General features: G+C 49.4%; 1 protein-coding gene across 1 annotated transcript; it reads right to left on the bottom strand.

Moving 5' to 3' along the window:
- Positions 1-10,146: 10,146 nt before the first annotated feature.
- LOC133752045 (uncharacterized) lies at positions 10,147-19,609 on the bottom strand. Its single transcript, XM_062182325.1, has 6 exons — positions 19,543-19,609; positions 18,063-18,092; positions 16,551-16,561; positions 15,576-15,806; positions 12,890-13,120; positions 10,147-10,437 (listed from the first exon to the last, which is right to left on the bottom strand). The coding sequence occupies exons 1-6, from the start codon at positions 19,607-19,609 to the stop codon at positions 10,147-10,149; spliced, it is 861 nt and encodes a 286-aa protein (XP_062038309.1).
- Between the last annotated feature and the right edge of the window lie 974 nt (positions 19,610-20,583).

Genomic DNA, 20,583 nt, shown 5'->3' with positions numbered 1-20,583 from the left:
ATAACTGTGCACATCTTCCCTGTGACTTAAGTCATCCCTGTGCCAATAAATCATTACAAATTTGTACTGCCTACTACAATGTAAAGGCACTGAAAAGGGACATGTAGTTTAAGGAATAATGACAAGAAAGAGCTCTACATGTTCTGTATAGATACAACTGTTTCAGAGTATTTTCCAAGGTTATTGAATATGCCAATGGGGGCACATGTCTTTGGAAGTCACTGAGTTAAAAGATCCACATGGGGATTGACCCTTGAGGAGGAAAACTCATCACTGGCCCCACAGTCACTGAGCAGCACCAGAGTGGGCTCTGACAGGAGACCAGGATTAAGCTTCCAGTATCACCTCCTATGACCTTTTACCACTGAAGTCACTGTGAGAACTGAATTGTTAAGGTGACTCAGGAGTGATGACTATGGTCAGTATTCAGTCTACCATCTTCAGAGACATACTGTACAGACATCTTAATTCATGTTCTTTTTAGCAAAATAGAATTTTCACGTGATACATTGACACATTTAAAGTGTATAGTTTAGAGGCCAGCATTGTGGCATAACAGGTTCAGCCACCACCTGCAATGTAGGCATCCCATATGGGTGCTGATTCTAGTCCTGCTGCTCCACTTCTGATTCAGCTCCATGCCAATGCTTCTGGGGAAACAGTGGAAGATGGCCCATGCGCTTGGTCTCCTGCCACCCACATGAAAGATCTGGGAGAAGCTCCTGGCTTGTGGTTTCAGGCTGGTCCCATCCTGGCTTTTGGAATCATCTGGGGGAAATGAACCAGTAGATAGATCTCCCTATCATTCCTGCCCTCTCTGTCAATTATATAAATCTTTTAAAAATCTTTCAAGTATATAAAGTTATAAAATATCATAAAATAAGAAAATATTAAAAATCAAGTATATAAATCTTTTAAAAATAAACAAAGCATAGTGTTGGCTGGGTTTTGGTATATTCAGGTTTTCCTGTCTTGTAATTTCAGTACTTTTTTCAACATCTCAAAGGGAAACACCATACTCCTTGTCAGAGAACCTCATTCATTTTCTCCACCTTCCTTGGCCTTGGTAACCCTTATCTACCTCCTGTCTCTGCGGATTTCTTTTCACCTCTGGCCATTTCATGGAGATAGAGGGTCACTCTTATGTCTGTTTTCTTTCAATAAGCAAAATATATCCAAGGTTCATCCATATTGTAGCATATATCCACACCTGATCCTTTGATGGCTGAGTAATATCTACTGTGTGAACAAAACCTATTAATACTTTTCATTCATCACATGCTGAGTAAATGGGTCACTTACACATTTGGCAGCTATGTATACTGACACTCTGAACTTTCCTGAGCAAGTGTCAAACTTTTAAGGGAGGGGCCGGCGCCGTGGCTCACTTGGTTAATCTTCCACCTGTGGTGCTGGCATACCATATGGGTGTCGGTTCTATTCCTGGCTGCTCCTCTTCCAGTGAAGCTCTCTGCTGTGGCCAGAAAGGAAGGCAGTGGAGGATGGCTCAAGTGCTTGGGCCCCTGCACCCACGTGGGAGACCAGGAAGAAGCAGCTGGCTCCTGGCTTTGGATAGGCGCAGTTCTGGCTGTAGCGGTCATTTGGGGAGTGAACCAATGAAAGGAAGACCTTTCTCTCTGTCTCTCTCCTACTTTCTGTAACTCTACCTGTCAAAGAAATAAAACAAATTGTAAAAAAAACTTGTATGGGATTTGCAGAGTAAAATGTGAAGTTTAAATTCCACAACATTATTAGCAGTACCTTTGAGAAAAGGATTACAGCCATACCAGTGTTCATCTTCTCAGAGATACTTTGTGCATGATGATTCATTCTGGAGGCCCTTGCACGTCTTTGTCTTTGCCTTCCAACTCACTAGGATGTGAATTTCTACTGTTGCAGTTCATTGAACTCCATGTACATTTTTGCATCATATGATGTGTCAGCGATAGAGGCATGAGAGATATTCCAGCTGCTGATTGACTCCTCTGAAGTACTTTCTACAACTGTAAGATCACAGCTGGGAACTGGGATCCCAATCCAAGTTTTGCCCACATGTGGAATAAGCCCAACTACTTGGACCCTCACTGCTGCCTCCCAATATTCATAAGGGGTGGGAAGCTGGAAACAGGAGACAGAGCTAGGGAATCAAATTGAACCATTTCTTGTTCGGATATTGATGTCCTATTTGCTTTAAAACTAGGCCAAACACCCATGCATATTTTGATTATTCTTGTTCAAAATGTTTAGGCAATTTGGGGACACAATTCATATATTCTTGCTGTCCCTCTCTCATATCCTGTCTCTCTGGACTCTTTATGAATATGTGTTATGCTTGATAGTGTCCCACAGGTCTCCGGAACTATTGTTTGCTTATTATTCACTGGACTGGGCCATCTGCAGGGTCTGACCCACAGGTTCGGTGTTTCTTTTGCCTGTCCAAAGGCCTATTGCATGAGGAGTTTGTCCTCCAACGTTTAAGCCTTAGCGCTCAATGCCCCTGTAGGAGGCTTTCTGTGGAAATAAGGTGTTTACAGGTAGAGTCAGGGATGATGAGCTCATCCTGTGTCAGAGTGGGCCCTGATCCGTTGCTGTTGTCCTTCCATCCAGGGCAAATGTGGATGTGGAAGGAAGAAGACTCTGATGGCACAGACAGAGGCTGGGAAGTTGCAGCTGCAAAGCAACAACCCAAGGGTGGCGGCAAGCGCCAGAAGCTAGGAAGAGGCCATGGAGGATCCTACGCTGGAGCCTTCAGATAGAGCAGGGAGCAGCAGGCCTCTGACATCAGGCCCTGCCCTCCAGAACTGGGAGCAGCCTTCCAGCTTGAAAGCCAGGCAGATGGCAGTAAGGAGATATGGTGACTCGAGGAAGCTGGTACAGGCCCCTGCAGGGGGGTTCTCAGTTGTTCTTTTGAATTCCAGAAACTCGAGTCACTCCTCTCATAAGATATATTCCCTTACTGTTATTTCCTATCCCGTGAAACACTTCTCTTGATGTTTGTAGTGCTTAACACATAGGTTCCTTCACTAATTTGAGTATAGTGTGAATGCCGGGTGCTCTGGGCCTGGTGAGTTCCATGTCTGTGCTTCCTCAGAGGTCGTGTCAGCTGGCTGCAGTTTTTTCTTGGTGATTCTGCTTGTGTTGGGAGATCCTGATCCTGAGCACTCGCAGGGTCAGTGCTTCCTGTGGAGGCCCCCCTGGACTCAGAACAAGTTGTGACAACAAGAGTGACATTTGCCAGACAAGGTCCCAGAGTCTGATTGCCCAGGCTGTTCAGTGGTGCCTTCTTCCCAGCACATGCGTAGATTCTAGTACCCCAGGAGGAGCAAGAGGTTTGGCATTAGTCATTGTGCATGTGAGGAGTCCAGCACCTTGAGCCTCTCTCATCAGAGAAGGGTGCACCTGTGCATTTCTAGATTCCCACGAGTGTGCCAGAGCTTCCCAAGTCCCCTACAGACACTCATGACTTAGCTCTGCTGCAATGTTGTTGGGTTAGTTTGTCCTTTATCTAAGGGAGTTGTCAACTACTTAGAGTACCCACAAAGTTAAGCAGTGGCTGTGATAGTTTTGAGAGTTTTGCTGGGGACCATTGTACTTATCACCTTGGACAAGCTCAAGGTCAGGTCAAGTTTCAGCCTAGAAAGTGGGTTCTTCCAGAAAGCAGCAGACTCCTCAGAGAGTGCTCATTCTCTATGAATAAGGCTTTGGGGAAGCCACAGACTGATTGTGCTCCCGGCAGTGGCTGCCCAATGCTGGTTTTCACCATGAACGTGAGCTTCAGTTTTCTGTGTTCCTGTGGAACTGCAGAGCAGCAGGTTGTACTCGGGACAGGGAAACTGCCACCAAGCCCCTGTTCTTCCTGAGATTCAGCTGTGCTTTGTGTTTCTGTGTTCGGTACTGCCTGGGTTACTGCAGACGTTGGGTTAATTTCCAGGATTCTTGAAATGTTAATGGCTTTTTGGCCCTTTTCCCTTTTGTGCTGGGTGGGCTTGCTGCCCCTGCACCTTTGGGTGTGTGGTCTTCAGGCCACCTGCTCCATGCTTCCTGGTCTGCATACTCCTCCACGTGGTGGCTAGTGGTGTTCGGTATGATTCCAGATTTCTCTGTCTTTTTTAGATATGGCCCTCACTCTCCTATGCATTTCTCCCACTGAATCAAAAGATTAAAAACGTACAAAATGTTAATGGTGACTGTTTTTGCCAGGTTTCTCACTGATTTATTGGAGGGGAGAATTGGAGGGCTTTCAGCTGTTGTTTACTATACAGTCATCATCTACTTCTCCTTTTTGTGGCGATTGTAAGGATATAGCACATAACTGACTACCCTTGGAAGCTTGTGACTGTCAGAATATGCTGTAAATTCTCTCTCAGAGTGAAGGGCCCAAGAGCTCAGGCGAGGAAGATATTTAGGTGTGTGTGGAGGTGCTAAAGGGCTGTGGCCTCCGTCAGACAATGACAGAGGATGTGGGTCCCGTGTCGAGACGTCATGCTCGCAGCCTGACTTGGAAATGCAGAGGCTGAAGTGGATGAGAGCAGCAGTGAGGCTGAGGGCACAGTGAAGAACCTAAGTAGCCACGCCCTGTACAAGATCTTGAGGAGAGAAAAGGAGGTGGAGGAGGGGGAGAGAAGGGGCTGGGAGGGGCAGGACAGGGGTCACTGGCCCATGGGGTTGAGTCATGGCTTCTCCCATTCTGCCTTTCTCCAGTGCCTTCCACGACCAGTGAAGATGTCATTGATCTCTGTCTTCATTGCTCTCTTCAGAGGTTCCATCAGCTTTGGACAGCTCTATAGGCTAGATGAGTTGGTGAGTGTTCTGCTCTCTTTGGCAGCTCCTTTGTTTTCAGAAACACACAGGTGATTCTGTAGAAATTGACCTTAAAAATCCCTCAGCACAAAGACAGATGAATAAATGTGTGTAGTATTGTCCTCTGAATAATAGAGTACTTATGTCCCCTAGCAATTCGACTGCTGGTGATATGAGGAAATTTAGATTCATGGACAGTGGGATTTAAATATACACCTGAAATATATACTTTGTCAATAGAAGGTAGATTAATTTCCAGACATTTTTGTAATAAAACAAGCACTTAGTACTTTCCTCAATAACTAAGGATCTTGGCAATTGGGCCACGTCCATGGAGTCTTCCAGTTCATATATTTTCAATTACAGATAGATATATTTATTTATTCATTTGAGAGGCAGAGTTAGAGAATGAGAGAGAGAATCCAGTCTCCCATCCACTGGTTCACTCCTCAAATGGCCACAATGGCTGGAATTGTGCCTTTCTGAAGCCAGGAGCTTCTTCCATGTCTCCCATGTGGGTGCAGGGGCCTGAGTACTAGAACTGTCATCTGCTGCCTTCCCAGGTGCAATAGCAGGGATCTGCATTGGAAATAGAACAGCCAGATATTGAACCAGTGCCCCTAGGGGATGCCAGCACCACATGTGGCAGCTGTCCTCACAATGCCATAGTGCCAGCTCAGTTCTTCCACTTCTTTACTGAAGAAAAATGGGTCACCTTCACAGATATTGGAAGAGGCAGGTTTTCAGACGAACACCCGATGCTGCCTGGGACATGCACATCCCTTGTCAGAGTGCCTGGGGTTGAGTTCCTGTCCCACTTCTGATTAATTTTCTTCTAATGTGCACCCTGGGAGGCAGCAGGTGATACTGGGTGCTGTTGGTTGCCTGTGATTCAGGTAAGAGACCCAGAGTGACTTCCTGCCTGCTGGTTGTGGCTTGGCTTTAACTGGGATGCTGTGGATATTTGCAGGGTGAACGTGCAGAAGAGATGCATCTTCATCTCTGGCTAAAGGTTTTATTTATTTATCTGAGAGGCACAGTAAGATTAAGGGGTGGTGGTGGTGGGGGGTGATTCCGAGATACTCCATCTACTGGAGATACTCCATCTATTGGTTGTCTTCCCAAATGGTCACACTGGTGAGAGCTGGGCTGGTCCGAAGCCAGGAACCATGATCTTAGGACCTCTTCTTCCTTCCTTTTTCAAACGAGGACGGGATGGGAATAGCAATGGGAGCAGCAGAGCTCAGGCAGCAGCTGTTTGTCCTGCAGAGACCGTCAGTAGCCCCAGTTGACATGTGGGACACTGAGGCCCAGAGCCACCAAGTACCTATCTCATGGTGGGGGTCTGGAATCCATACTCTTAGCTGTCAGCTGAACTTGTAACTGCACCCTCCTGTCAGTGAGGTGGGAGGGAGGAGGAACTGAAGGTGGTGTTGCCGGCAAAGCCTCGACACAAAGGAGCTGCTCAGGAATGACAGCTGCCTTGCGGTGTGGCCCTTGTTGTCTGCTGTCAGGTTGTTTCCTGTGTGTTCTGGGGAGCAGTGGTTGGCCCCTGGTAGAGATGAGCTTGGACAAATGTGCAGAGGTGTGAAACTGTTCTAGATGATGGACAGAATCGGGTGCTTAGGGCTGAGCTAAGAGCTCCCTGTGTCTTGCTGGTGAAGCCAGGCCCTTGCTTTTCTGGGTGGTGCTTTGTTTTTGACATGTCGCCATGTGTGTACCCAGGATCATTCAGCGTGGTTGTCTGAGGCTTGAAGCATTCAGTCCTTAGGTCTTTATTCCAGGGACTGGAAAATAGGGAGTATGAGAGAGAAGGTTGAATCCTCTGAGCACAGTAGAAATTCCTGTGAGTGGGATGCATGTGCAGTGATAAGGACTGCAGGGAGTGGCCCCTGAGAGGTCCAGCCTCGGTCTTGATAGCTATTTGCCCTGAAGGTGGTTTGGTGAGTGGGCATCCCAGTGGCAAGGAAAAGATCAAAATGTGAAACCAGGTGAGAAAACTTCAGGCTCTTTGGGGAGGAAATGAGAGAAAAGCTGAATTTACCTTGTTGCAGAAAGAATTTAAGTCCATGTGTCAGTTTACTCATAATATGCATTTTCCATGACCTTTTGAAGTCCCTTCATAAAGGAACTGCTGGAAGTAGCTCGTATGGACATCTGTCCTTAGTGTGGTGTGTTCATTGCCATCAGTGAACCTGTACTGATGCTTTATTATTCACTAAAGGCCACAGTTTATTCAACTTCCTTAGCTGTACCATCATGTCTGTTTTCTGTACCAACACTACATCCAGAATTTAGTCTGAGACTCTTCATGTTTTTCTTATATTATCCATTTACTACTTTGAAAGTACACACACCACTCACATGCACACTCACATGCACACACACACATGCACACACAGGGAGAGAGAGAGAGAGAGAGAGAGAGAGAGAGAGAGAGAGATCTCAAGACCTTCTATCTGCTAATTCACTTCCCAAATACAAAGGTGGGGCTGGGCCTGACTGAAGCCAGAAACTCCATCCTGTGCTCCCACATGAATGACAGGAACCCAAGCACTGAGGTCACCACATGGGCCTCCCAGGGTGCACGTGTGCAGGAAGCTGGATCAGAAGCAATGGTGGGACTCTATCTCAGGAAATCCAATATGGAATGGGGGCGTCCCAAGCAGGTGGCAAATCTATTGTACTGCAATGCCTATCTCCTCAGATGTGACTTTATTTTGATGCGATTGATGTCTTGAGAAGTCCAGGCCACAGACTGATGGGATGCACCTGCACTGGCATGTATGTGGGACTAGGTATTTCCTAGAGATTTCCAGGTGATGCAGCACAGTTTGGGGTTTGATTTGTGTGAGAGAGAGCAAGAAGGAAGATGACAGCATTCCAGGCGTGTGGGAAGTGGGCCATAGGAGAGAAGATCTGAGTATGGCTGTTTCCATCTCTTTCTGCAGGTCTCCTAATAATTAAAATGGAAATACCTTTTTAAAAACTTTGTTAGCTCTTATTTTAGCAAAGATTGCCCTCTCCCTGGAGTTTTCTCCTCTCTAGCATGTGCACATTGTGCCCTCAGCAGTTGACCTCTTACAGTCTGTGTTCCCTACCTACATTTGAGCCCCAGCAGAGGCCTGTGCTCAGTTAAGCTGGGATTCTCTGCATCTGCCAATCAAGGCAATTTCTGGAGGCGTGTTTTGCCAGTGACCTCACTTTTCTGTAGGATACAAGATGAGTTGGTGAATTCAGGTGTTCAGCTTTTGTCTTGTGGAGTGGCTGGGAGTGACTGTCGATATGCTTTGTACATGTGGGTTAAAAGATATAAATCAATAATCCTTTTGAGAAATGGGACTCTAACTTAGCTTGTTTCCTCTGCCAATAGACTCTTTACTTCCCCTTTCCAGATCTGAATGGAAGAGCGGCAAGGATGATATCTCCACATGTGGACAGTCAGATCACCCGGGAATCAGTGACATCCTAGACTCATGGTTGTCCTTGGATATTGTGGAGCAATGAGTTTTCTTCCTCTGTTCTTCATGGCCTGTGAGATTCGATGCCAGATGTGTGCTTTCTGGCTGAGCTGTGAGTGTAGATTTCCCTAAGGGTCCAGGTGTGAATGTGTAGAGTGTAGACTGCTGGTGTGTGCGAGGGGAGGTCTGGCCAATTCCAGCTCAGAGAGGAGGTGAGAAGCGGTTGCTGCCAGGATGAACCTTCCTGTCTCCTCCCTTCTTGGGCTCATTGATCCTGGGCTCCATCCCTTAAGTTCAGCCACAGCTTTTGTTTTTTTTTCCTTCATTTAGAGATTTATTCATATATTTAAAGTCTGAGTTACAGAGAGAGAGAGAAGGAGAGGCAGGGAAAGAGAGTTCTTCCATCCACTGGTTCACTTTCCAATTGGCTCCTAAGGCTGGAGCTCTACTGATCCCATGCCAGAAGCCAGAGGCTTCTTCCAGGTGTCCCACATGTGTAGAGGGGCCCAAGGACTTGGGCCATCTTCTACTGTTTTCCCAGGCCATAGCAGAGAGGTGGATCAGAAGTAGAGCTCCCAGGATTTGAACCAGTACCCATATGGGATGCCAGCACTGCAGGCTTCAGCTTCACCCACTGTGCTGGCAAGGTTCCAGCCCACCAGCCACAGCTTTTCTGCTCAGGAGGAAGTCATTATGGCCTTTGGCTCCTTCTACTCCCTAGCCCCCAACCCTCCAGCCCCTGTTTCTTGCACCACAGGAACATTTTCCCCTAGGATCTGACCTCCTGTCAGCACTCATACAAGCCAGCATTTCTCACACTGGATCTACAGAGCACAGACACAAAAAACAGAACGATTATGGTGTTTAATATTAAATAAGAATCTTGTGTGGCGAGGAGCCAGCTGGAGGCCATGAAAGGAGCTGGCCAGGGGCAGAGTTGTGCCATGTCCTGAAGGGGAGGGAGGAAGGGTCATGCAGGATGGTCTATATCCATAGGTGCTGGGAAACTGGGTATGAAGATGCAAGGAAAGGTGGGAAGGCCAGGCATAAAACTGCCCCTGGGACCAGCGGGAGCAAAACAGGGGGCAGGAGACATGGTTGACATTTCCATGGACTATGCTGGAAACTAGGGGGATGAAGGGTCCATGGCCTCCTGCGGAGGGGGAGTGTAGGTTGGTGTTGTGTCCATGGGCTCCTCTGGAGGAGGAGCCTATGGGATTGTGGTATCCATTGGTTCCTCCCTTGGTGGAGCATAGGAGGGTGTGGTGTCCATGGGCTCCTCTGGAGGAGGAGTCTATGGGATTGTGGTGTCCACTGGTTCCTCCTTAGGAGGTTGTTGTGTCCAGGGACTCCTCCCATGGGGGAGCACAGGAGGGTGTTGGGTCAATAGGCTCCTCCCTTGGTGGAATGTTGGGAGTGTGGTATCCCTGGGCTCTTCCCGTGGTGGACATGGGGAGGTGTGGATCCGCCCAATATCATTCTTATGGGGGTGTGGTGTGCATTAGTTCTGGTGGCTCACATGGGGGCGTGGTGTCAATTAGTTCTGGAGGCTCATATGGGGGTGTGATGTCCATCGGTTCCGGTGGCTCATAGGATGGCGTGGTGTTCATCGGTTCTGGTGGTTCATATGGTGGCATAGTGTACTTCGCTTCCGGTGGCTCATAGGGTGGCGTGGCGTCCATCACTTCCGGTGGCTCATAGGGTGGCGTGGTGTCCATGGGCTCCTCCTTAGGAGGTTGTTGTGTCCAGGGACTCCTCCCATTGGGGAGCACAGGAGGGTGTTGGGTCAACAGGCTCCTCCCATGGTGGAATGTTGGGAGTGTGGTATCCCTGGGCTCTTCCCGAAGTGGAACATGGGGAGGTGTGGATCCGCCCAAGATCATTCTTATGGGGGTGTGGTGTCCATTGGTTCTGGTGGCTCACATGGGGGCGTGGTGTCAATTACTTCTGGAGGCTCATATGGGGGCGTGATGTCCATCGGTTCCGGTGGCTCATAGGATGGCGTGGTGTTCATCGGTTCTGGTGGTTCATATGGTGGCATGGTGTCCTTCGCTTCCGGTGGCTCATAGGGTGGCGTGGCATCCATCACTTCCAGTGGCTCATAGGGTGGCGTGGTGTCCATGGGCTCCTCCTCCCAAGGTGGAGTGTACGGAGGAGTGGTATCCATGGCTTCTTCCTGTAGGGGAGCAGAGAGGGAAGAGTTGTTTATAGCTCTCTCCTTTCAGGGAACATATGGGGGTGATGTGTTCCTTGATACCCCCCATTGGGGAGTATAAGGGGAGAGGTGTCCATGGCTTCCTCCTGTGGAGGAGTATCAGGGGGTAAAGTGTCCATATCCTGGAGAATTGGATGATGTACTTTAGAAGCTTGCTTCCTGCGCCTCCCATTGCTGGTTCATCTGGTAGGATCAAGTGTGCTCAGTACAAGTGCTAGAAGGGAAAGGCAGGAAGGTTGTGTACTGCTGTGCACCTGGGCGACCTCAGCATCACCTCCCAAAGTGCTTTTGCTTTCTGTTGCAAATGTTTTATGTCTAAAGGTTGAGTTGGGGAGTGAGAAAACCAAAAGAGAGCTTCCATCTGCTGATTTGACCCTGAAATGGCCACCACAACTGGCACGGTAGCTGGCCAGACAGGGGCCTGGCACTTCACCAGTGCCTTCCAAAATGGCCACATACTTGAGCCATGTTCTACTGCCTTCCCAGGTACATTAGCAGGCAGCTGGGTTGGAAGTGCAGCAGCTGGGACTCAACCCAGCACTCCTTTGGGATGCTGGTGTTGCAGGCAGTGGCTGAGCCCACTGCACCCCAGCACTGCACACACACGTGCTCCCTGCACTTCTACCACACCTGCCCTACAAGGCTTTCAGATTTCCATGATGATCAGGTGACCTGGCCCAGGGGGTGGTGGCATGCTGGCCTTACCGATGTTGACTCTGTTGGAGAACACGCATTGTCGAGTCTGAAGCCCACAGACAGTGGTCAGCAATGCCACGATGGCCCTAAATTCTTTCAGCATCAGTGTTGTCTGATTTTTGGTCTGAAAGACTTATGGTATTTTTCCCGTGGACCAACTGGTCCAGGGCCAGAGGCAGGTGTGTGATCCCGACTTGGGCCTGGGGGCCCCTTAGGTTGGTCGTCAGCTCCCATTTCTGAGACAGGTGGGGGGGGGAAATTTGCTCCCCAAAGTCTTATACAATAGGCTAGAGAGTCTCTATAATATTAGACTTCCCAAAGCACTTTTGCCTGCTATCGCTCTGAAGGGCTAAGGCCAAAATGTTGCTTCGCCAGAATATTAGTCATCATAGAATGGGCACTTGTCATAGAATCTGTTGCTAGGGGTGCGCATTATAGAGAGCAGGGCCTGGAAATGGTCTGTTGAGGGCCCAGGCTAGGGATGGAGTTTGCCAAGATGGACTCAGGAGTTGCTCACTGTGCAGAAGACACAGGAGGATGTGGCCCCAGCAAAGGCTGCTGATCCCCTTTGGACTCTTGTGTCTCTCCAGGCTCCTACTGAGGGCAGAGGGTGTCTGTATTGAGCATCATGAGCTGTTGGTAGTGTGGTGGTCCCCTCAGTGCTTTTCCAGGACCTAGAGCCTCAGGACACTGGGCAGGACCCTTTGCATGATCCCTAACCCTCAGGTGGGTGAGTGCTAGGAGCGGTCTCTTGGCAAGCAGGTCCTGTAGGCTATGGCCACATTGCTGTCACCCAGTGTGGGTCCTCCTTCCCTTGTTCTGGAAACACTTAGGAGAGAGCCCTCAGAGCAGAAATGCATGTGCCCCTCAGAGCATGAGGTGCTGGCAGCATAGTTTTGGGCCAGGTAGGCTGGGAGAGACATGCTGACCATATAACTGAGATTCCATTCCTGCGAGTTCTCTGGGGAAATGCCAAGTTGGATTTCCACAAAGACATGTTTCTCAATCTGTTTCTGCTCTACTCCCAGATCTAGATCCTGAGGTTACCCAACCACATTCTTTTTTAAAATATTTTTTTTATTTATTGAATGACAGAATTAGAGAGAGAATGATCCTCCATCTGCCAGTTCTCTCCTCATGTGGCCACCACAGTCAGGGCAGGTCAGGAGAAAGCCAGGAGCTTCCTCCAAGTCTCTCATGTGTACAGGGGTGCAGGGTCTTCTGCCGTCCTCTGCTGCTTTTTCTGGAACATTAGCAGGGAGCTGCAAGTGCCTCAGGGTGTGGGATTGCACATTGTACTATGATATCCGCCCACATCCAGCTTTTCTAGAGCATGTCTTTGTGTTTCAGTTGTTCTGGGCATAGTACTGTGGGTCCTGTGGCTTTTCCCATCTGATTAGAGTCCCTTTTCTTCCTGTTCAGCAGAGTAATGAAACCTTATGGCCACTGGATTCTTTTACCCTTTGCTCATAGGGTGGCGTGGTGTCCATGGGCTCCTCCTTAGGAGGTTGTTGTGTCCAGGGACTCCTCCCATTGGGGAGCACAGGAGGGTGTTGGGTCAACAGGCTCCTCCCATGGTGGAATGTTGGGAGTGTGGTATCCCTGGGCTCTTCCCGAAGTGGAACATGGGGAGGTGTGGATCCGCCCAAGATCATTCTTATGGGGGTGTGGTGTCCATTGGTTCTGGTGGCTCACATGGGGGCGTGGTGTCAATTACTTCTGGAGGCTCATATGGGGGCGTGATGTCCATCGGTTCCGGTGGCTCATAGGATGGCGTGGTGTTCATCGGTTCTGGTGGTTCATATGGTGGCATGGTGTCCTTCGCTTCCGGTGGCTCATAGGGTGGCGTGGCATCCATCACTTCCAGTGGCTCATAGGGTGGCGTGGTGTCCATGGGCTCCTCCTCCCAAGGTGGAGTGTACGGAGGAGTGGTATCCATGGCTTCTTCCTGTAGGGGAGCAGAGAGGGAAGAGTTGTTTATAGCTCTCTCCTTTCAGGGAACATATGGGGGTGATGTGTTCCTTGATACCCCCCATTGGGGAGTATAAGGGGAGAGGTGTCCATGGCTTCCTCCTGTGGAGGAGTATCAGGGGGTAAAGTGTCCATATCCTGGAGAATTGGATGATGTACTTTAGAAGCTTGCTTCCTGCGCCTCCCATTGCTGGTTCATCTGGTAGGATCAAGTGTGCTCAGTACAAGTGCTAGAAGGGAAAGGCAGGAAGGTTGTGTACTGCTGTGCACCTGGGCGACCTCAGCATCACCTCCCAAAGTGCTTTTGCTTTCTGTTGCAAATGTTTTATGTCTAAAGGTTGAGTTGGGGAGTGAGAAAACCAAAAGAGAGCTTCCATCTGCTGATTTGACCCTGAAATGGCCACCACAACTGGCACGGTAGCTGGCCAGACAGGGGCCTGGCACTTCACCAGTGCCTTCCAAAATGGCCACATACTTGAGCCATGTTCTACTGCCTTCCCAGGTACATTAGCAGGCAGCTGGGTTGGAAGTGCAGCAGCTGGGACTCAACCCAGCACTCCTTTGGGATGCTGGTGTTGCAGGCAGTGGCTGAGCCCACTGCACCCCAGCACTGCACACACACGTGCTCCCTGCACTTCTACCACACCTGCCCTATAAGGCTTTCAGATTTCCATGATGATCAGGTGACCTGGCCCAGGGGGTGGTGGCATGCTGGCCTTACCGATGTTGACTCTGTTGGAGAACACGCATTGTCGAGTCTGAAGCCCACAGACAGTGGTCAGCAATGCCACGATGGCCCTAAATTCTTTCAGCATCAGAGTGTGTTGTCTGATTTTTGGTCTGAAAGACTTATGGTATTTTTCCCGTGGACCAACTGGTCCAGGGCCAGAGGCAGGTGTGTGATCCCGACTTGGGCCTGGGGGCCCCTTAGGTTGGTCGTCAGCTCCCATTTCTGAGACAGGTGGGGGGGGAAATTTGCTCCCCAAAGTCTTATACAATAGGCTAGAGAGTCTCTATAATATTAGACTTCCCAAAGCACTTTTGCCTGCTATCGCTCTGAAGGGCTAAGGCCAAAATGTTGCTTCGCCAGAATATTAGTCATCATAGAATGGGCACTTGTCATAGAATCTGTTGCTAGGGGTGCACATTATAGAGAGCAGGGCCTGGAAATGGTCTGTTGAGGGCCCAGGCTAGGGATGGAGTTTGCCAAGATGGACTCAGGAGTTGCTCACTGTGCAGAAGACACAGGAGGATGTGGCCCCAGCAAAGGCTGCTGATCCCCTTTGGACTCTTGTGTCTCTCCAGGCTCCTACTGAGGGCAGAGGGTGTCTGTATTGAGCATCATGAGCTGTTGGTAGTGTGGTGGTCCCCTCAGTGCTTTTCCAGGACCTAGAGCCTCAGGACACTGGGCAGGACCCTTTGCATGATCCCTAACCCTCAGGTGGGTGAGTGCTAGGAGCGGTCTCTTGGCAAGCAGGTCCTGTAGGCTATGGCCACATTGCTGTCACCCAGTGTGGGTCCTCCTTCCCTTGTTCTGGAAACACTTAGGAGAGAGCCCTCAGAGCAGAAATGCATGTGCCCCTCAGAGCATGAGGTGCTGGCAGCATAGTTTTGGGCCAGGTAGGCTGGGAGAGACATGCTGACCATATAACTGAGATTCCATTCCTGCGAGTTCTCTGGGGAAATGCCAAGTTGGATTTCCACAAAGACATGTTTCTCAATCTGTTTCTGCTCTACTCCCAGATCTAGATCCTGAGGTTACCCAACCACATTCTTTTTTAAAATATTTTTTTTATTTATTGAATGACAGAATTAGAGAGAGAATGATCCTCCATCTGCCAGTTCTCTCCTCATGTGGCCACCACAGTCAGGGCAGGTCAGGAGAAAGCCAGGAGCTTCCTCCAAGTCTCTCATGTGTACAGGGGTGCAGGGTCTTCTGCCGTCCTCTGCTGCTTTTTCTGGAACATTAGCAGGGAGCTGCAAGTGCCTCAGGGTGTGGGATTGCACATTGTACTATGATATCCGCCCACATCCAGCTTTTCTAGAGCATGTCTTTGTGTTTCAGTTGTTCTGGGCATAGTACTGTGGGTCCTGTGGCTTTTCCCATCTGATTAGAGTCCCTTTTCTTCCTGTTCAGCAGAGTAATGAAACCTTATGGCCACTGGATTCTTTTACCCTTTGCTCATAGGGTGGCGTGGTGTCCATGGGCTCCTCCTTAGGAGGTTGTTGTGTCCAGGGACTCCTCCCATTGGGGAGCACAGGAGGGTGTTGGGTCAACAGGCTCCTCCCATGGTGGAATGTTGGGAGTGTGGTATCCCTGGGCTCTTCCCGAAGTGGAACATGGGGAGGTGTGGATCCGCCCAAGATCATTCTTATGGGGGTGTGGTGTCCATTGGTTCTGGTGGCTCACATGGGGGCGTGGTGTCAATTACTTCTGGAGGCTCATATGGGGGCGTGATGTCCATCGGTTCCGGTGGCTCATAGGATGGCGTGGTGTTCATCGGTTCTGGTGGTTCATATGGTGGCATGGTGTCCTTCGCTTCCGGTGGCTCATAGGGTGGCGTGGCATCCATCACTTCCAGTGGCTCATAGGGTGGCGTGGTGTCCATGGGCTCCTCCTCCCAAGGTGGAGTGTACGGAGGAGTGGTATCCATGGCTTCTTCCTGTAGGGGAGCAGAGAGGGAAGAGTTGTTTATAGCTCTCTCCTTTCAGGGAACATATGGGGGTGATGTGTTCCTTGATACCCCCCATTGGGGAGTATAAGGGGAGAGGTGTCCATGGCTTCCTCCTGTGGAGGAGTATCAGGGGGTAAAGTGTCCATATCCTGGAGAATTGGATGATGTACTTTAGAAGCTTGCTTCCTGCGCCTCCCATTGCTGGTTCATCTGGTAGGATCAAGTGTGCTCAGTACAAGTGCTAGAAGGGAAAGGCAGGAAGGTTGTGTACTGCTGTGCACCTGGGCGACCTCAGCATCACCTCCCAAAGTGCTTTTGCTTTCTGTTGCAAATGTTTTATGTCTAAAGGTTGAGTTGGGGAGTGAGAAAACCAAAAGAGAGCTTCCATCTGCTGATTTGACCCTGAAATGGCCACCACAACTGGCACGGTAGCTGGCCAGACAGGGGCCTGGCACTTCACCAGTGCCTTCCAAAATGGCCACATACTTGAGCCATGTTCTACTGCCTTCCCAGGTACATTAGCAGGCAGCTGGGTTGGAAGTGCAGCAGCTGGGACTCAACCCAGCACTCCTTTGGGATGCTGGTGTTGCAGGCAGTGGCTGAGCCCACTGCACCCCAGCACTGCACACACACGTGCTCCCTGCACTTCTACCACACCTGCCCTACAAGGCTTTCAGATTTCCATGATGATCAGGTGACCTGGCCCAGGGGGTGGTGGCATGCTGGCCTTACCGATGTTGACTCTGTTGGAGAACACGCATTGTCGAGTCTGAAGCCCACAGACAGTGGTCAGCAATGCCACGATGGCCCTAAATTCTTTCAGCATCAGAGTGTGTTGTCTGATTTTTGGTCTGAAAGACTTATGGTATTTTTCCCGTGGACCAACTGGTCCAGGGCCAGAGGCAGGTGTGTGATCCCGACTTGGGCCTGGGGGCCCCTTAGGTTGGTCGTCAGCTCCCATTTCTGAGACAGGTGGGGGGGGAAATTTGCTCCCCAAAGTCTTATACAATAGGCTAGAGAGTCTCTATAATATTAGACTTCCCAAAGCACTTTTGCCTGCTATCGCTCTGAAGGGCTAAGGCCAAAATGTTGCTTCGCCAGAATATTAGTTATCATAGAATGGGCACTTGTCATAGAATCTGTTGCTAGGGGTGCACATTATAGAGAGCAGGGCCTGGAAATGGTCTGTTGAGGGCCCAGGCTAGGGATGGAGTTTGCCAAGATGGACTCAGGAGTTGCTCACTGTGCAGAAGACACAGGAGGATGTGGCCCCAGCAAAGGCTGCTGATCCCCTTTGGACTCTTGTGTCTCTCCAGGCTCCTACTGAGGGCAGAGGGTGTCTGTATTGAGCATCATGAGCTGTTGGTAGTGTGGTGGTCCCCTCAGTGCTTTTCCAGGACCTAGAGCCTCAGGACACTGGGCAGGACCCTTTGCCCGGTCCCTAACCCTCAGGTGGGTGAGTGCTAGGAGCGGTCTCTTGGCAAGCAGGTCCTGTAGGCTATGGCCACATTGCTGTCACCCAGTGTGTGTCCTCCTTCCCTTGTCCTGGAAACACTTAGGAGAGAGCCCTCAGAGCAGAAATGCATGTGCCCCTCAGAGCATGAGGTGCTGGCAGCATAGTTTTGGGCCAGGTAGGCTGGGAGAGACATGCTGACCATATAACTGAGATTCCATTCCTGCGAGTTCTCTGGGGAAATGCCAAGTTGGATTTCCACAAAGACATGTTTCTCAATCTGTTTCTGCTCTACTTCCAGATCTAGATCCTGAGGTTACCCAACCACATTCTTTTTTAAAATATTTTTTTTATTTATTGAATGACAGAATTAGAGAGAGAATGATCCTCCATCTGCCAGTTCTCTCCTCATGTGGCCACCACAGTCAGGGCAGGTCAGGAGAAAGCCAGGAGCTTCCTCCAAGTCTCTCATGTGTACAGGGGTGCAGGGTCTTCTGCCGTCCTCTGCTGCTTTTTCTGGAACATTAGCAGGGAGCTGCAAGTGCCTCAGGGTGTGGGATTGCACATTGTACTATGATATCCGCCCACATCCAGCTTTTCTAGAGCATGTCTTTGTGTTTCAGTTGTTCTGGGCATAGTACTGTGGGTCCTGTGGCTTTTCCCATCTGATTAGAGTCCCTTTTCTTCCTGTTCAGCAGAGTAATGAAACCTTATGGCCACTGGATTCTTTTACCCTTTGTTGTGTTGTGACTGTTCCCCTTGGTGTGACCTTTGTACAAATGGATTCTCACCCTCTGAGTCTGTGCTTTCTGTGTTCGGTTCTGCAGACACCGTTTAGAGAATTTAAGGGGGAAAACACAGCCAGCAGTGATTTAAATCCTTAACATTTCTGCTCTTCATTATTCCTGATGTACCAGACTTCCTGCGGGCAGGATTTCACTTTAGCTTGAAGAATTCCATCCACTTGGTGCTCTTTTGATAGCAAGTGGTCTTCTGATGACTGCTGTTAGTATTCCTTCTTCTCCATCACCCCTCCTTTTTCTGCATGGGGAGCTGAGATCCTTCAGGGTGTCTTGGTTCCCTGGAGAATCCTGGGGAGGTCTTTTCTTTCCGCACTTGGAGGACAGGGTTCTAGTATCCTATGGACTTTGTGTTTTCTGATGAGAATTCATACCTCTCACGTGGGTATGCCCTTGTTGGGAGCGTGCCATTGGCTCCAATTTCAAGATTTCTCCTCCACACCTTTTTTTGTAGATTGTTCACATGTCCCTGTAATGCTTCTGAGCTACTTGGATTGTATTCCTAAAAGGGTGATCTTCCTGGCCATTGGATTCTTTATAGATTTTGTTGTTCAGTGCCCCCCTCCATTTCTCCCCCCCCATTTCAGGCTCCCAAACATTAGGACTCTTGCTCTGGTTCACACATCTCTGAGGCTCCATTCATTTAGCTTCCAGCTTCTCCCCTTCTCTTTGTTCTTCAACTTGTACCTTTCTGTTGATTGGCATGTAATCTGATCCTTCTTCTTTTTCTACACTCTGGCCCTGATTCCATCCATTGCATTTTGATATGAATGTTGTATGTTCAGGCCTGACATTGCCATCTTGTGTTTTTCATGGAATTCTTTGTCTGCTCAGAGCATTTTCTTCCCATTAATTTCAAGAGCATTTGCCTTTCCTTCTTTGGAAATGGTTAGAGGAGATGCTGTCCCCAGTCATTCCCACATGAGGACAGGTTCAGAGCCAATCGGTGGTCTTTTTCTTTGAGAGCTGATCAGACTGTCCTAGTCATCTCTATGTTTTGTTGTGTACTGTTCCGTGGTATTCTGGACAGTGTGGGGGTCAAAAACTCTCAGGAGGATGCTCATTTTCCTTCTCTGGTGCTTTGTGAAGCAAACCACATAGTGCACATCTAACGGATCTTGGTGTTTTGGCTCCTGCCCTACAGTGGTGCACCTTTGTGCAGTTTTCAACTCATTTTCATGGAGCTGTGTCTACTCAGACCTTGTCCCCTTCAGAGGTCACCTGGAAGTCAATTGCTTGGTTCCGTGGGGCTCAGTTCCGTGGGGCTCAGTTCCGCAGTCTTTCCTCCTCTGGGGCGTGGCCTGTGTAGGTGCAGAGGGATCTCACATCTTGTGCTGATTCATCTGCAGACTGTTTGTCCCCTGCAGCTCTATTTGCACAGTTCTCCTGACCTTTGCAAGTGTTGCTCTTCCATGTTCTTCTCAGTGGTGTTTACCCTCATGCTGTGGTCCAGATCCACTGCCAAGAATACCTGTGAGGTGAGATTGTTTGAGAAAAGATCGCTGGAGACGTTCCTCCTCTTCCTTGGAGAATGCCATTGTTTCTAATTTGTTTGAGCAGAAATAGAGTAATTTTCAAGGTTTTCCCTTTGCTATTGCAGAGACAAAGGACAGCTTTGTCAGTGAAGGGAGAGGAACAAAACAAATGGGTATAACCCTCTCCTTCATATCCCAAGTTTTCCTTCTCACATTTCTGGAGAGAGACAGGGATTCACCCCTGGTTTTCCTTTCAGTTGTACCCAGACTTCACCTGATTTGGAGTAGGCTGAGAGAAAGTGAGGTGAGAAACCCACCCTGACCCCCATCAGGTTGTTGTTGAGATTTGCACTTTTTTTTTTGACAGGCAGAGTGGATAGTGAGAGAGAGAGACAGAGAGGAAGGTCTTCCTTTTTGCCGTTGGTTCACCCTCCAATGGCCGCTGTGGCCAGCGCATCTCGCTGATGCGAAGCCAGGAGCCAGGTGCTTCTCCTGGTCTCCCATGCGGGTGCAGGGCCCAAGGACTTGGGCCATCCTCCACTGCCTTCCCGGGCCATAGCAGAGAGCTGGCCTGGAAGAGGGGCAACTGGGATAGAATCCGGTGCCCCAACCGGGACTAGAACCCGGGGTGCCGGTGCCACAAGGGGGAGGATTAGCCTGTTAAGCTACGGCACCGGCCGAGATTTGCACTTAATCCAATCTGCCTCTCAGTGTGGCTTCTAAGAGTGTTGAAAAATGTGCCCTCTGCTCAGATTTCACTTTTATCTGTGTGAATGATAGGTTGTTTGGAGCTCTCCATCTTGTCCCATCCAAGTGTTCCAGCTCCCTTCATAGATATTTACATTTCCCGAAGGACAAGATTTCCTCCTCTGAAAGGAGGAGGATGATCCACTGTGTCCGTGCATGACCATTTGTTTATTCCTTCATCCGCCAGTGGATGGCGAACTTGTTTCCATGTCTCAGTTGGTAGGGATAGTACTGCAGAAAACATGGCAGTGTATAGATGTTTCCATCCCACTTTCAATTCTTCTCGGTAT

Source organism: Lepus europaeus, chromosome 23 (assembly GCF_033115175.1).
Source record: "Lepus europaeus isolate LE1 chromosome 23, mLepTim1.pri, whole genome shotgun sequence".
NCBI lineage: Eukaryota > Metazoa > Chordata > Mammalia > Lagomorpha > Leporidae > Lepus > Lepus europaeus.
The sequence above is the reverse complement of the archived record's forward strand: the minus strand, read 5'-3'. Positions and strand labels throughout refer to the sequence as shown.